The sequence below is a fragment of the Rutidosis leptorrhynchoides genome, chromosome 2 (assembly GCF_046630445.1).
Source record: "Rutidosis leptorrhynchoides isolate AG116_Rl617_1_P2 chromosome 2, CSIRO_AGI_Rlap_v1, whole genome shotgun sequence".
Lineage (NCBI taxonomy): Eukaryota > Viridiplantae > Streptophyta > Magnoliopsida > Asterales > Asteraceae > Rutidosis > Rutidosis leptorrhynchoides.
In genome coordinates, this window is record NC_092334.1 from 50,668,380 (window position 1) to 50,686,217 (window position 17,838).

Below are 17,838 nucleotides of genomic sequence, written 5' to 3' on the forward strand. Positions count from 1 at the left end.
TTTGAGGCTTTGTATCTTGTTTGCGAAGTCTACATTGACAAATGTTGTACTCTTCATTTTATGCTACATTTTTCGGTTATATTGTAACAAATGAACACGTTATGCTGCTATCACAAAAAAAAAAAAAAAAAAAAAAAAAAAAAAAAAAAAACCCTTTTTCTCATCGGTTACTGTCAAATCTACACTTCATAAGTGTAGAGTTTGTATTGGATACAGGCCCTTTACGATCAAATATAAACTGAATTGCTAGAAAGAAAATAAGGAGCAAAACAAACGTGAAGCCTTGTACATACAAAGTGGGACTAACAAAACACCTACACATCACCCCAAATACCACTAATTTTGGTAGCCAAACAAGTAATCAACCATGATCTTTAATACTTGACCCGTTAACTATCTACAAAATTCGGTCAAACTATCTAACAATTCAAAATACCATCTATTAATCAATTAAGACCAACACATAAAAAAAACTAATACTAACAGATAAACCAAATTATAACAAAACCCAAACTTAGTAATATAAACCGATTACACCAACAGTTTGTTCCGAATCTGTTCTACAAATGAAAATAACTTGTGTCAAAACATTGATCTCTTGTTGATCGGCTAATGTCAAAGGAAAAGTGCTAAATATAATGTTTAATGAAAAAACAATGAAACACGTCTCCAGATATAATGTTAAAAGACGGTCTTTATTTTCTTCCAACGGCCCCAGCACGTGGCTTCCCTTTAACCTCGGACTCCTACCATACACAAGAATCATATTCAGAACAAAATACAAAACAAACCTGATTAGTTATTTCTCAATTTAATTTTGTGGCGTCTTATCATTATATCTACAATTGTATTAAAGTTTCCAATTTAATAAAAACCTATACAGTAAGTCGTTCAATGAATCATACCTGAGGCAGGTGCAAGTATATGGATGTTTTTGCTGTCGACGGATTATGATTTTCAGCACCTTTGCTCCAATCATAACATACCTACAGATAACGCACGTTCATATATAATAAACAAACTCTCTAATCATATCAAACAAACTTTATGAAGTAAAAAGGTTGAAATTTGGAAAATTAAAAAACTGGGTGACTTTCAAACCCATTTGACCATCTCGACCCATAACTTCTTAAATTAATTTTCCCAACTAGATCCATGAACCCAGTAGAAAGTCCAGGCCCATATTGGCCCACTTTATGATAACATGGTTAAAATTACCGCCTCAAAACATATAAAATTAAAAATGCATGTCATATCAAATACATACCGCATACGCATATATGGAGCCATCATTGTTAAAACTGCAGCAAGGTATAGATTGGTTGCACCTCGACATTGCCTGCACGACCATCACACGCGACATGTTAATGCAGAAAGTAACATTTTTTTGTGGAATACTGCTACGATTAGAAATTTGTTAATACTCCCTGGCTTTATTAGATTGGTGCTTAAATAGAAGTCTAAACTAAGAATCAAGATTACTAATGTGGTTGCATTGAACTACCTTTAATCTTTGTTTGCTATCTTTGTCCCAAAAGTTGAAAGCACCATCAGATCCTGCCGTTGCAAACGTTTGATGAACCTAACATAACAAGCCGACGTTAAAGGAGTTGAACATTTGATCATTAGAATATATAGTGTACGATCCATAATAATTAAACTATTTCTGTTATCAAAAATGATTAGAAAAATTATGACTCCAATAATAAAGACAAATAAAATAATCTAAAAGGTTTATGCATTAATAATAAACTCCTGAACGACTTTCTAATTTCAGTCAAGATGACCATTTTTTGTTAAGCTACAATTTTTAACTGTTTGACCAGCAAACTAGCATCTACAAACCGGGTTTCGTAAAGGTAAATAGAGCCAAAAAAAAAAAAAATCTTACGGGATGAAAGTTAAGAGAATTGACAGAGTAGATATCATTTCCATCTCGGTGGCATTTAAATGTGAAATTTTTACTTTGTTGTTGTTCATCAAGATGATGCACACCAACTCTTCCTTCAATAGATCCAACCTGAAAAAACCAAGATTGATCATAATCATGAAAGAATTTTATCTAACAGCAAAGTATTATTAGTAAATAATAATAAGAACACGTACCAAGAAACCTTGTTGGTCTGGAAAGGCAGCAACACACCTAGTTTGGTACTTCAACGGAGAAACAATCCTCTTAAACTCTGTCTGTTATGTATAAAAAAAAAGAAAAAAAAAGTCAACTCATTAGACCTTTTTGCAATTATAGTAGAAGATACAACATGTGGTTTCGCATATTCATATAAGAAAAACTCCCATATAACTGGAAGTGGCAATATGGGTGGGTTGGGTAACAATTCAAAATGTGTCATTACCCAAAATACTAGTTGTGCAGAATATTCAGTTTATTTTACTATCTTAATATGTCTAATATGATCACATAAATTAGATTATTTCAGTATAATCTAATCTAAGCTTATAATAAAACAATATAGAGTGTCTAAAGAATTAAAAATTTTGGGTAACTTTTGATTCATTCGATCTAGTTTACCTATTTTCATGCTAAGGTTAACTTTTTATATGGGAATCTAAGTGTAAACTACAGCCTTATAACTCTCGAAATCGAAATAATATGGTTAAGAATTATGATTATATAAAAAAGTTACCTGAGGGTTTTGTAAGTTAAACGCTATAAGATTTCTATCAGCAGTAGCAACGACCATCAGAGGATGTCGCACAGTCAGTGAATAGCAACGGTCGGGAAGTTGCTGAGTGTGGACCGGAGTTTGTTGTCTCAAGTCCCAATACCTGAAAATGGTGACAAACAGAAAATCAAAAAAACACTAAATAAAATAAAATGATAAACTGATTGTTTTGTATGTAAATAGCATTGACTTCTAAAAAAATGAAAAACGAGGGAGAATAGATGTAGTTTGCATCAACCGCACACGTGTCAAACAATATTTCTAATATTGCAACTATAATGAGTTTCTTACAAAATTTATATAGTATAACTTCGGGTGACTTCCGACCCATTTGACATATTTCCCTTTTACGTTTTCTTTATTTTAGACGCTAAGGATGAAATATATATATATCCCAAATCGACCCATTCAAAGTTAGACAAAAACTTAACAAAAGTAACCATTGACCATCACATCTCAATCTAGATGATAATAATTACAACTGTAAAAACAAAACTAAAAGTAACAATATTTCCAGTTGATTGCAAACCTTAATGTTTTGTCCCAACTTCCTGAAACCAAAAGGTTCATCTCTGGGATCCAAGCAACCTGAGCCACCGGGCCATCATGCATTGCGACGGTTGTCGGCTGACCACCCGACAGTAACGGCCACATTTTCACTTGCTTATCACAGCCTCCTGAAAAGACCGTTGATCCATCATCCTTCCAGGCTGAACATAAAACCTTCAATATAAAATCCACAAAGAAAACAAAAAAATAATAATAAATAACTAAAAATCAATTTAGTTAAGTATACAGGTCAAAATTAGTTTAGAAAGAATCTGGTGTTACCGGCTGATCATGAGCCATCGATGTCTTTGCGACTGTGCTAACTGAAGCCCCATTTTTTGTTACCTCCCAACATCTCACCTGCAATCATTCTATAGGTTACTCTCAACAAATATAAAACCAATAAAATAGAATTTTGTTGCACAGTCAACTTCGTTTTATAAAATTGTAGTCATTGATAAACCCTAGAATACCAAATAAAAGCATTTATCATAGTGTACAATGTGAATGTACTAAACAAACAGGATAACACAAATTCCACAAACAAACTTAGCACCTTCATGAAATTAATTAAATTAATATACATATAATACATTATACATATAGATTATTAAACAATTATATAGCGAATACGATAAATTTGGTTGCTTAAAATCATAAGACAAACCTGGTTATCCCAAGAAGTAGCAACAAGGTAATTTGCTTTGGAACTGAAACAGAGACTTGATACACCATCAGTTGGAGGTGATACAACCTATACAAACCAAAGAGAACAATTAAAAAAAAAATGAGGATAAAAATTTTAGTTATTAAAACACCGTTAAAATCACAAACGTATCTACGTACCTCAGTAGACTTGTTTGGATTTGTGTTGGAAGCAGAATTCATGCCGAATGTTGACATATTTTCTATTGGAAGGGAAAAAAGATTTTTTATATTTAGTAAACCCTAATTTGACGCAAATTTGAAAGTAGGGTTCTTGAAGAATGTATATTGTAAGTATACAAAGGGTTTTGGGAGAGACTGGAATTTAGGGGCGTTGGGGAAATTAAGGGACTTTTAAGATTTTAAAATCCCTAAACGCGCTTTTATAACAGTGCACACCGACCATGTTGCGTTGTTCTAAACTAATTTATTTTACTAGCTTTTACGAGTAATTTTTACCCAGGTTATTTTTGAAATTATTTTATTTTTAAATCTTTTTTTTTTTTTTTTGGAAATCTTTTGGAAAGTAATCTTATTTACTTAAATTATTAATTTTTATTTTTATTATAAATTATGTCACGTAATTATCTTATCAACTAATTTTTTTTACATGGGATCTCGCGTGGACTTATCCACGCATTCATCTCCCGTAATTGCATAAACCGCCCCCAACTACTGCTCTAAAGGAAATCGGACCAATTCGAAGTAGGGATGGCAATGGGCGAGAAAAAACCCGTGACCCGTGGGTACCCGATCCAAAAATAAAAGCCCAGTTTTGAGCCTCTTTTACAGTTATAAACCCGTCCATATTTGAATTCTCGTTCCGATTCCTCAAAATTTCTACAAGTATATCTAGGGTATATGTAACCGTATCATACCCAGCTTCTATACGTATTTACTATTGGTATATACCAACAATAAACTTCAATGATCAGCCACTAAACATGATGTTACATGTGGGAACCAGCCATTTAACCTCATGTGTGACTTTTGTGCAAGAAAACAAACTAAATCTCCTATATATCCATCCCATAATCATGCTATTTTGCACACACACACCTACAATTTCATTTCCAATTTTCTTTCAAGTTAATTCACTCCCTAATCTCTCTTCATTTACCTACTCAAGAACGTATCAATATAGTCATCCGATTTCAAGAAGATTACTTCCAATCTTTCAATCCCACTCCACCACTCTTTTGATTCCAAGATTTTTCTTACCTTTTCCAGTAGCTTTGTCCAAGTAACTTGAGGTAGTAATCTTATTCATAACCTTATTCGATTCATATTTATATAGCTATCTTATTTTATGTTGTAAAATTTTAACAACAAGAACATAGTTTGAGTGATTTCAAACTTGTTCGCAAACTAAATAGATCCTTCTAATTTGATTTTTAAAAACACTTCAAGACCTGTAATATATCATATTATGACAAAATCGGATTAATCATATCTTGGCTAATTAACATAATATTTAATATATATTTACTTATGATTTGATTTTATATATTTCAGGACCACCCGTAAACAACACGAGAAGATTAATCATAAGACCTCATGATTGTACGCAACACGTCATTTGACAACACGGTACTTTATGTACGCAACACGTCACTTGACAACATGGTACCATGGGTCGAGATTAATTCTGATCAATACGAATACGATGGGGTCTTTATTTATTTTATTTAAGCAACTAATTATGGACCACTAATATCGGACTGCTAACTACGGACTAAGAAAATATTAAAAGTATTAAAAGTATATATATATATATATATATATATATATATATATATATATATATATATATATATATATATATATATATATATATATATATATATATATAACGATTACTTAAAAAGAAAATATGTTGATATATTATATATATGGTTAGGTTCGTGATATCTATCGGAGACCAAGTCGAGTTAAATACCTTCAAGACAAAAGTGAGTATATAGTCCCACTTTTAAACTCTAAATATTTCGGGATGAGAATACATGCATTTTATGATTTACGTTATGGACACAAGTGATTAAAAATATATATTCTACGTTGAGTTGTACCACTGGCATACTTCCCTGTAACTTGGTAACTACTATTTACATGAGGTATTGTAAACGCGAATCCTGTTGATAGATCTATCGGGCCTGACAACCCCAACCGGACTGGACGACCAGTATTCAACGGTTGCACAGTACTTCGTTTCGGTGACTACACTTGGTACGGTGTAGTAAGATTTCATAATAAAGGGAATATGCGACGTTGATTAAATGTTAAGTATGGTTATCAAGTGCTCAACAATTTAGAATATTTTTATTAGAACGTTTATATATGAAATCTTGTGGTCTATATTTATAACGCTGCCGGCATTAAACCTATATCTCACCAACTTTATGTTGACGTTTTAAGCATGTTTATTCTCAGGTGATAACTAAAAGCTTCCGCTGCAACATGTTGAATTTAAGCAAGATCTTGAGTATGCATATTTGTGTCAAAAATAAAACTGCATATCGGAGGATTTGTAATGTAAAATATGTTGGAAGTCGTATTGTTATTATCACATGTAAAGTTTGTAAGTCTAAGATTATCGCTAAACGATAATCATTATTAAGTTGTTTAAACCTTGTATTTGTAATAAAAGCTATGGGTTGTATTGTAAAAACGAATGCAATTTTTGAAAAATGTCGCATATAGAGGTCAATACCTCGCGATGAAATCATATGTTATTGTATTCGTCCTTATGGTTAAGGTCAGGTTATGACAACGAGAAAAAACCCGTGACCCGTGGGTACCCGATCCGTGGTGGGCGGGTAAAATCATAAATCCTATCCGCGTAGGGATGGCACCCGCGGTTGACGGACACAGATCCTTGATAATGCTAAAAACGAACATACATTTCATAGCATTATTCCTCAAGAAAGACAAGCTTTTAGTTGCAATTGTTCTATTTACAAGTGATATTCGTTTAAATAATAAAAGGTGAAGACAAAAGACAGATTCGACGATTTGAAGACGCAAACGACCAAAAAGCTCAAAAGAACAAAAGACAATCAAAAAGGTTCCAATTATTGATAAGAAACGTCTCAAAATCACAAGAGTACAAGATTCAAAACGCAAAGTACAAGATATTAAATTGTACGCGAGGACGTTCGAAAATCCGGAACCGGGACCAGAGTCAATTCTTAACGCTCGACGCAACGGACTAAAAATTACAAGTTAACTATATATATAAATATAATATAATATATAATTAATTATATTAATTATATATATATTATATATATATATTTAAAACCGTCGGCAGCAGGAAACTCCAAGGGTGTAAACTGTAAATACCTCTCCGCGACTCGCGGAGTTTTAAGGGTATTTGGCCGCGAGTCGCGGAGCCCCAAATTTCCAGTCTGGCTATAAATCAACCCGAATTCTGATCAAAATCATCATCATTTTTTCTTCTCATTCATACGAAGTAATATATATTTATATTTATAATTTATATTTTAATTTTAATTATAATTCTAATAATAAGGGTATGTTAGCGAATGTTGTAAGGGTGTAAGTCGAAATTCTGTCCGTGTAACGCTACGCTATTTTTAATCATTGTAAGTTATGTTCAACCTTTTTACATTAATGTCTCGTAGCTAAGTTATTATTATGCTTATTTAAAACAAAGTAATCATGATGTTGGGCTAATTACTAAAATTGGGTAATTGGGCTTTGTACCATAATTGAGGTTTGGACAAAAGAACGACACTTGTGGAAACTAGACTATGGGCTATTAATGGGCTTTATATTTGTTTAACTAAATGAAAGTTTGTTAATGTTAATATAAAGATTTACAATTGGGCGTCCCTATAAATTACCATATACACTCGATCGGACACGATGGGCGGGGTATTTATATGTACGAATAATCGTTCATTTAACCGGACACGGGAATGGATTAATAGCCACTAGAATAATTAAAACAAGGGTGAAATTACATTCAAGGGTAATTGGTGTAATTGTTAACAAAGTAGTAAAACCTTGGTTTACACGCAGTCGATAACCTGGTGTATTCATTAAACAAAGTATTAAAACCTTGTTACAATTCGAATCCCCAATTAGTTGGAATATTTATCTTCGGGTATAATAATAATTTGACAAGGACACTTGCAATTTATATTTATGACTGATGGACTGTTATGGACAAAAACCAGACGGACATATTGAATAATCCAGGACAAAGGACAATTAACCCATGGGCATAAAACTAAAATCAACACGTCAAACATCATGATTACGGAAGTTTAAATAAGCATAATTCATTTATTTCATATTTAAATTCCTTTATTTTATATTTAATTGCACTTCTAATTATCGCACTTTTATTTATTGTTATTTTATTTAATCGCACTTTTAATTATCGTACTTTTAATTATCGCAATTTAATTTTATCGCATTTTTATTATTCGCAATTTCATTATCGTTATTTACTTTACGCTTTAATTTAAAGTCTTGTATTTATTTTATATTTTACATTAGGTTTTAACTGCGACTAAAGTTTTAAAATCGACAAACCGGTCATTAAACGGTAAAAACCCCCCTTTATAATAATAATATCACTTATATATATATTTGTATTTTTATAAAAGTAAACTAATATAGCGTTGAGCTTTGTTTAAAGATTTCCCTGTGGAACGAACCGGACTTACTAAAAACTACACTACTGTACGATTAGGTACACTGCCTATAAGTGTTGTAGCAAGGTTTAAGTATATCCATTCTATAAATAAATAAATATCTTGTGTAAAATTGTATCGTATTTAATAGTGTTTCCTGCTAAAATTTAATAGTATTTTATACCCCTCTGCTTTGACATCAAGTATTTTTGGCGCCGCTGCCGGGGAACAACTTTTAAACGCCGGAAGCGCAACGCTAATATATAAAAAAAAAAAAAAAAATTTTTAGTTTACTTTTATTAAAATTCGCTTTTGTAAAAATACGTTTTAATTATTCAAAAATATAAAAAGACAAACAAAAATATTAGTATTTTTAGGATTTTGTTAAATATTTAAGTTTTATAAGTTTCTTTATTTTTATTTTAGTTTATAAAAATATAAGTTTTAATTTTAATATCTTTTAATTATTTAAAAAACAGAAAACAAAATAAAATAAAAAAAAAAAGAAAAACGCGTAAAAATTATCACCTGTCAACTGAATTCTGGATCCCCGCGACTCGCGGGGATTTCTTCTTTATTTGCCGCGACTCGCGGAGGGCCTCTGACACACGGACAAAAACCCTAATCACGGGTTATAATTTATTATTATTATTATTAAAACCTAATTACTATTATTATTATTATTAGTTTTATTTTACTTTTTACTTTTTATTTATATATTTTAGTTAAATTAGTTTTTATTAAATTGTAAAATTAATAGTTTAGTAAAATAAATAACATAAAAATAATATTTTTATAAAAATTGTACTTTTTACAACTTTTTGTATATTTTTATATTGTGTACCTTTTTAATCGTTGTAGCGTAACTTTTGTATTTTTAGCTCATATTTAATTTTAAACTTAGTTTTAGCTATAGTTATTTTTACTCCTATATTTTTAGGCTTTGCCGTAAAATTCCTTAAGTGCTTTTTCTTTAGACTAAGATTTAGGTGCTTTAGAATTTTGCGACGCCTTTTTAAGTTTTAGTTTCTTTTTAAGTTATTTCCATTTGGGACTTAGTTTTTCCTGTAAGCTTTAATATTTTTAGACCTTTTACTATGTATCAATTATCATTCCAATTAGTAATATCAATTTGCGATTATAATTTTAAGTTAGTTGTAGTAATAAGGTTAAATTAGTTAAGTATTTTTAAGTTTTTATAAGTTTCTTTTATTTTTCCGTCACCTTTTATTTTTCAACCATATTTTTTTTCTTTTTCGACCTTTTTCGACGAACTCTTTTTCTCTCTTATTTCTCGCTATTCTAGTTTTAGGACTTAGAATTTTTTCTACTTCTTATCTAAATTTCTTAAAATTACGAAAATTTATTTTGAGTGGTTAAATTGATAGACATCAAAATTTTCTGGTTCGTAGTAATAGTTGGATTTGTACGTGGACCGGGTTATTGGAGCCAAACAGTCCTCAATTATATTGAGACCAAACGAATCCTGCCCCTCTGCTGCATCTTTTGGCTATTCGAAACGTGGGCAAAATCAGAAAAGTCTATTGATTGGATAACTTATTATAATTTTTCTTTCCTTTTTAAAACTAATAGGATATTCAGTGAATGCACCGAGCAAGACGTTCATCACCTTTTGTACGTTCACCACCTGTAACTCGATCAAGACATCGTTTAACAAATATAACCGCCGTTGATTTTTCTTTAGAATCGTCATCCAGTCGACCAAGTACTTCAGTTCAAATTTCCGATAATCCAGTTTTTGAAACAAACCTCACAATTGAGAATCCAGAAAATATTCAGGAACGGTTCGTAGATCCTGAACCATTAAACTTTCCTCCGGAACCACCAATCATTCAAACAGAGATTGTTGAGGAACGAACTATTAAAACAGAATCATCTAGTGATACCGAGTCAACAAATTCAATTATGGAGAATCTGGAACCTTTAAGTATGGAAGACCGAATGAGAGCTAAACGCACTGGCCAAGGTCACGCAATTACTCATCCAGACATTAATGCGCCAGATTATGAAATCAAAGGACAAATTCTACACATGGTGACTAATCAATGCCAATTTAGTGGTGCGCCGAAGGAAGATCCAAATGAACATCTACGTACCTTTAATAGGATCTGCACACTATTTAAAATACGAGAAGTGGAGGATGAACAGATATATCTCATGTTATTTCCCTGGACTTTAAAGGGAGAAGCCAAAGATTGGTTGGAATCGTTACCTGAAGGGGCGATCGATACATGGGATGTTTTAATTGACAAATTTCTTAAACAATTTTTTCCTGCATCTAAAGCCGTAAGACTTCAAGCAGAAATTGTTACGTTCACACAGAAGCCAAATGAAACTCTATATGAGGCGTGGACAAGATATGGAAAGTTATTAAGAGGATGTCCGCAACATGGTTTAGATACTTGTCAAATAGTACAAATATTCTACCAAGGATGCGACATCACTACAAGAAAAGACATAGATATAGCAGCTGGTGGTTCTATTATGAAGAAAACTGAAACTGATGCTTACAAAATTATTGATAACACTGCTTCCCACTCACATGAGTGGCACCAAGAAAAAGATATCATTAGATCATCTAAAGCAGCTAGAGCCGATTCTAGCCATGACTTAGATTCCATTTCCGCAAAGATAGATGCTGTGGAGAGACGAATGGAAAAAATGACTAAAGATATTCATGCTATACGAATTAGTTGTGAGCAGTGTGGAGGACCACATTTGACAAAAGATTGTCTCAGTATTGAATTAACAATGGAACAAAGAGAAAATATTTCATACATAAACCAAAGGCCTGGAAATAATTATCAGAATAATTATCAACCGCCAAGACCGATTTACAATCAAAACCAGAATTATAACCGAAATATTCCATACAACAACCAACAAGGTCCTAGCAATCAACAAGTATCCAATAATACTTACAATCAGCAAAGACCGAATTTTCAAAATAAACCACCACAACAAACCGATGATAAAAAGCCGAATTTAGAAGATATGATGACGAAGCTAGTTGAAACTCAAACGCAGTTTTTCACATCTCAAAAACAAACCAATGAACAAAATGCTCAAGCATTTAGAAATCAACAAGCTTCTATTCAAAATCTGGAACAAGAAGTAAGTAACCTAGCAAGGTTAATAGGTGAAAGAAAACCGGGAAGTTTACCTAGTGATACAAATGCTAACCCCCGGAATGAAACAGCTAAAGCTATTACCACAAGAAGTGGTACAACACTTAAACCACCTGAAATACCTGTAACTTCTGATGAAACTATTCCTACTTCACAAGAACCACAACCTGATCAAGATAAGGAAAAAGAACCGGTAGTTGAAAAGGTTAATGAAGATAACACAGTTAAGGATAAACCTTATGTTAAACCATACCAACCACCACTTCCTTATCCAAGTAAAATGAAGAAAGAAAAACTTGAAGCCGAGCAATCCAAATTCTTGGATATGTTTAAACAGATAAATGTAAATCTTCCTTTCATTGATGTGATTTCAGGAATGCCTAGGTATGCTAAATTCTTGAAAGATCTAATCACGAATAGAAAGAAAATGGAAGAACTCTCGGCTGTTACTATGAATGCTAATTGTTCAGCAGTGCTGTTGAATAAGATACCAGAAAAACTATCTGATCCAGGAAGTTTCACAATTCCATGTTTTCTGGGTAGTCTTAGTTCAATAGAAGCATTAGCAGATTTAGGTGCTAGTATAAATCTAATGCCGTATTCACTATACGCTAAACTAGACCTTGGAGAATTGAAACCAACCAGAATAAGCATACAACTAGCCGATAGATCAATAAAATATCCTAGAGGGATAATGGAGAACATGCTAGTTAAAGTTGGTACTTTAGTATTTCCAGTAGATTTTGTTGTTTTGGACATGGAAGAAGATTCTCAAGTTCCTCTCATATTAGGAAGACCATTCTTAAACACGGCTAAAGCAATGATAGACGTGTTCGGTAAGAAACTGACCCTAAGTATAGAGGATGAGAGTGTTACCTTTTCAGTGGATAGAGCCATGCAACAACCACAATCTGCAGATGATACATGTTATTATATTCAAACTATAGATGCACATGCAGAATTATTAGAAGAATTTCCAGAATTACAAGGAACGGGAGAATGTTCTTTAGGAGAAGGTAATGAACCAATTGATGAAGCTGAAATGTTAGCTACACTTATAGCTAATGGATATGAACCAACAACAGAAGAAATTCAAATGCTAAAAGAAGAAGACAGATATCGATATAAATCATCGATAGAAGAACCTCCGAAATTAGAGTTAAAGCCACTTCCAAACCATTTGGAATACGCTTATTTACATGGTGAATCTGAATTACCTGTAATAATATCGTCTTCTCTTACTGAAAATGAGAAATCACAGCTCATTTCTGTGTTGAAAGCTCATAAACCAGCCATTGCATGGAAAATTCATGATATTAAAGGAATAAGTCCTTCGTATTGCACACATAAAATCCTTATGGAAGAAGGTCATAAAACGTATGTGCAACGCCAACGAAGACTAAATCCTAATATGCAAGATGTAGTTAAGAAAGAGATTATTAAACTGCTAGATGCAGGTTTGATATATCCAATTTCTGATAGTCCATGGGTAAGCCCAGTTCAATGCGTGCCTAAGAAGGGTGGCATGACTGTCATTACAAACGAGAAAAATGAACTTATTCCTACTAGGACTGTAACAGGATGGCGTGTATGTATTGATTATAGAAAATTAAATGACGCCACCAGAAAAGATCACTTTCCCTTACCTTTCATAGATCAAATGTTGGAAAGATTAGCCGGAAATAGTTACTATTGTTTTCTAGATGGATTTTCCGGATATTTTCAAATTCCAATAGCACCCGAAGATCAAGAGAAAACCACATTCACGTGCCCTTATGGTACTTTTGCTTACAAACGCATGCCATTTGGACTTTGTAACGCCCCTGCAACCTTTCAAAGGTGCATGATGGCGATTTTTCATGACATGATAGAAGAATGCATGGAAGTATTCATGGATGACTTTTCAGTCTTCGGTGATACATTTAAATCATGTCTAGTTAATCTGGAACGAATGCTAATTAGATGCGAAAAATCAAATCTAGTACTTAATTGGGAGAAATGCCATTTCATGGTTAAAGAAGGCATCGTTCTTGGACATAAAATTTCAAAAGAAGGAATTGAAGTGGATAGAGCTAAAGTAGATGTAATTGCTAAACTTCCACATCCCACCAATGTTAGAGGAGTTAGGAGTTTTCTAGGGCATGCCGGTTTTTACCGACGTTTCATAAAAGATTTTTCTAAAATTGCCACTCCTATGAATAAACTCCTAGAAAAGGATGCGCCATTCATCTTTTCAGATGAATGTATCAAATCTTTTAATATTCTTAAAGAAAAACTCACTAATGCACCGATCATGATAACACCAAATTGGAATCTACCATTTGAACTAATGTGCGATGCAAGTGATTTTGCAATGGGAGCCGTTTTAGGACAGAGGATTGAAAAACGATTTCAACCTATATATTATGCTAGTAAGACATTACAAGGAGCACAAACGAACTATACAACTACTGAAAAAGAACTCCTTGCTATTGTCTTTGCTTTTGACAAATTTCGATCATATCTCGTTCTAGCAAAAACGGTGGTCTATACCGACCATTCTGCTCTTAGATACCTATTTTCAAAACAAGATGCTAAACCAAGATTAATCCGTTGGATCTTACTCTTACAAGAGTTTGATATTGAAATCCGAGATAAAAAAGGAGCAGAAAATCTCGCCGCTGATCATCTTTCTCGTCTTGAAAATCCCGAATTAGAAGTTCTGAATGAATCGGCCATACAAGACAACTTTCCTGATGAATATCTATTGAAGATAGATTATAAAGAAATCCCATGGTTTGCAGACTATGCAAACTACTTAGTTTGTGGATTCCTTGAAAAAGGATTATCGTACCAAAGACGAAAGAAATTCTTCAGTGATATAAAACACTATTTCTGGGAAGATCCACATCTGTTTAAAAGTTGTCCCGATGGAATAATACGCCGATGTGTATTTGGAGATGAAGCTAGTAAAATTTTAAACCATTGTCACACAGGACCAACAGGAGGGCATTATGGGCCTCAACTAACAGCAAGAAAAGTTTATGAAGCTGGATTCTATTGGCCTACAATTTACAAAGACGCACACCTTCTTTGCAAATCCTGTGATGCATGTCAAAGGGCCGGAAAAATAAGTCAACGTGATGAAATGCCACAAAATGTCATCCAAGTATGTGAAGTATTTGACATTTGGGGTATTGACTTTATGGGTCCATTTCCAAAATCTCATAATAATCTATATATACTCGTAGCCATTGATTATGTATCTAAATGGGCGGAAGCACAAGCTCTCCCAACAAACGATGCACGAGTTGTAGTCAACTTTTTAAAACGTCTTTTTGCAAGGTTTGGAACACCGAAAGCTTTAATAAGTGATCGGGGTACTCATTTCTGTAATAATCAACTTGAGAAAGTTCTTAAAAGATATGGAGTAACTCATAAAATCTCCACCGCATATCATCCACAAACAAGTGGACAAGTTGAAAATACCAACCGAGCTTTAAAACGTATTCTAGAGAAAACCGTAGGATCAAATCCGAAGGAATGGTCCATTAAATTGGAGGATGCACTCTGGGCTTTTAGAACAGCCTACAAAACTCCAATTGGAACCACACCTTTTAGACTTGTGTATGGAAAAGCATGTCATCTTCCAGTAGAAATTGAACACAAAGCATTTTGGGCTTTGAAGACATGTAATCTTGATTTACAAGAAGCCGGACGTCTACGATTAAGTCAACTAAACGAATTAGAAGAATTAAGACATGAAGCATACGAAAATTCGTTAATCTATAAAGAAAGAACGAAGAAATGGCATGATAAAAGAATCAGAAGTTCAAAAGAATTTAAAGAAGGAGACAGAGTTCTTCTTTTCAATTCACGATTCAAGCTATTTCCTGGAAAATTGAAATCAAGATGGTCTGGACCATTCATAGTCAAAAGAGTTTTCCCATACGGAACGATAGAATTGATAAATTCAAATGGAATTGAATTTAAAGTTAATGGTCACAGAGTTAAACATTACATACATGGTCCGATGGAAGTCGACAACGAAGTTAATCACAATTTCGACACCACAGCTAACTAAGTGTGGGGAGAATCAAGTCTTTAAAGGATAAATATGTATTTCTGTTAGAGTTAGATTGTCTGTTTTCGTGTAGTTCTCGAAAATGGAACACGTATGGTCTTTCCCTAGCAGACCCTAAAGAACTAGTCTTCTCCCCCCATTCTGAATTTTTATTTTTTTAGGTTTTTACGAAATGAAGACTGCCTGTGAACTAAACCATGGTCTAATGCTACACGCTTTGATCTCTAAAAGAAATAATGACATACTACCGAGTGAATTAGTATCAGTAATCAGAGAAAGAATGGACGGAGTTAGAAAAGGATCCAGATGCGAAGATAATAAGTTACAATTTGGTAAAGGAAAATCAAAATCCGCAGCGAAAAGAAGAGCACGACACCTAGAAAAATGTCACAAATGCGGAAAATGGTCACATGGAGGTAAATGTTCAAATAATCAAACCTATTCAAATACCGAATTTGTTACTTTATGCAGAGACGGACCGTTCATATGTTTAGAAGAAAAGACAATGAATGCTCGAGGTTACGCCTATGCAGCCATGGAAGACCAATTAAACCGACTATCTTATGAATATAATAGATCATATAACTAAGAAATCTATTTCACAGGTATGTCTGTATAGTTTTTATTTTTATTTATTTTTAACCTTTTGATAATAAACGCTAATTTGTTCGCTAAAAAGTATTAAATTGGTATTAAATAAAATTAGGTTTGGCGACCGAAATTATTGATATCGTTCAAAAATTTATTACATCACTGCGAAATTTAACGTTTATTCTTAAGGTAAAAATATCTTTAAACAATCAAACCAAAATATTTCAAAAATTCGTCATGAGTTAAATTAGGTCTTGGAACCGAAATTACTTTACCGAAAAGAGGGGCGCATATTTTTGATAATATTTGACTGATTAAAGTGGGATAAAAAGAAAAAAAAAAGATTTTTAATTTTTTTTTTACCATATTTTTAATCTTAATATTTAAATCTTAAATTAATATTGTAAACTTTGTAAAAACAATATTTTTAAAATTGTAAATATTTGAAAAATTAATATAAGTTTGGTATGAATTTATGAATTTTTAAATTAAGTTTGGTGTGAATTTTTAATTTTTAAAATATGAAATTTTAATTTTATGCATTTTAAATTTTGAGTTTGGTGTGAATTTTTAATTTTAATTTTGAATTTTATATTTAAGTTGTGTGAATTTAAAAACAAAAATTTACTTTATCTTATTAAGTTAAAAATATGATTTTTAAAATTCGTCGTAAGTTGAAGACTAGGTCTTTGAACCGAAATTGCTTTACCCGAGGGAGGGACGAGAACTTTTATTATCATTATTTTTAATCTTATTGATTTAAAGTATGCCAAAAACATTAAAAAACCCAAAAATCTTAGCTTTTAAAACAATCGCTACAAAAAGACAAATTTTAAAATTTTGTCGAGGGACGGACTAGGACATCGATCCGAAACGACCTCGTCCTAAATAACAAGGGAAACAAAATTTTAAAATTAAATTCTTAATTGTGTTATAAGTTAAAGATTATAAAAAAAAAAAAAAAAAAAAAAAAAAAAGGGTAAACTCCGCGACTCGCGGAGTTTACAGTGCAAACCTCCGCGACTCGCGGAGGGACAAAATTACAGAAAAAAAATATAACCAGCTGCACGATCAGTTCACTCACCCACACACATAAACACCCAAATACTGCGAAAAATGACCCCGAAATACTGCGAAAATCACCCCCAAAAATCTCAATTTTTAACCGTTAATCACCAAATTTTTTGCTAAAATCATGTTGAGAAGGATGATATCTAGGAACTACTCAAGAAAAACGGTAAATTTCTACACCTAAACACCATTTAATTCGAATTTTAGTGTTCTTGAGCTATTTTTCCCCAATTTGATTTTGATGCTTTTTAGTGTAATTAGACTTAAATTGTTTATGTATTATGCTTGTATAACCTAGATTGATGCTGTTTAACATGATTAGAAGCCTTAAACTTCAAATTTTGAATAATCTAGGGTTTGTG

General features: G+C 32.5%; 1 protein-coding gene across 1 annotated transcript; it reads right to left on the bottom strand.

Moving 5' to 3' along the window:
• Positions 1-513: 513 nt before the first annotated feature.
• LOC139890860 (protein RAE1-like) lies at positions 514-4,245 on the bottom strand. Its single transcript, XM_071873790.1, has 11 exons — positions 4,080-4,245; positions 3,901-3,987; positions 3,516-3,593; positions 3,214-3,407; positions 2,646-2,787; positions 2,107-2,187; positions 1,892-2,020; positions 1,505-1,582; positions 1,268-1,339; positions 906-986; positions 514-746 (listed from the first exon to the last, which is right to left on the bottom strand). The coding sequence occupies exons 1-11, from the start codon at positions 4,134-4,136 to the stop codon at positions 696-698; spliced, it is 1,050 nt and encodes a 349-aa protein (XP_071729891.1). The 5' UTR covers positions 4,137-4,245; the 3' UTR covers positions 514-695.
• Positions 4,246-17,838: the final 13,593 nt, after the last annotated feature.

What these genes read in the sequence shown, in the direction of transcription:
- LOC139890860 (XM_071873790.1), bottom strand. Translation starts at nt 4,136, where the DNA reads ATGTCAACATTCGGCATGAATTCTGCTTCCAACACAAATCCAAACAAG. An exon ending in CAGACCAACAAGGTTTCTTG is followed by an intron (nt 2,021 to 2,106) that starts GTACGTGTTCTT and finishes TGGTTTTTTCAG; the next exon opens with GTTGGATCTATTGAAGGAAG. An exon ending in ATAGCAAACAAAGATTAAAG is followed by an intron (nt 1,340 to 1,504) that starts GTAGTTCAATGC and finishes ATGGTCGTGCAG; the next exon opens with GCAATGTCGAGGTGCAACCA.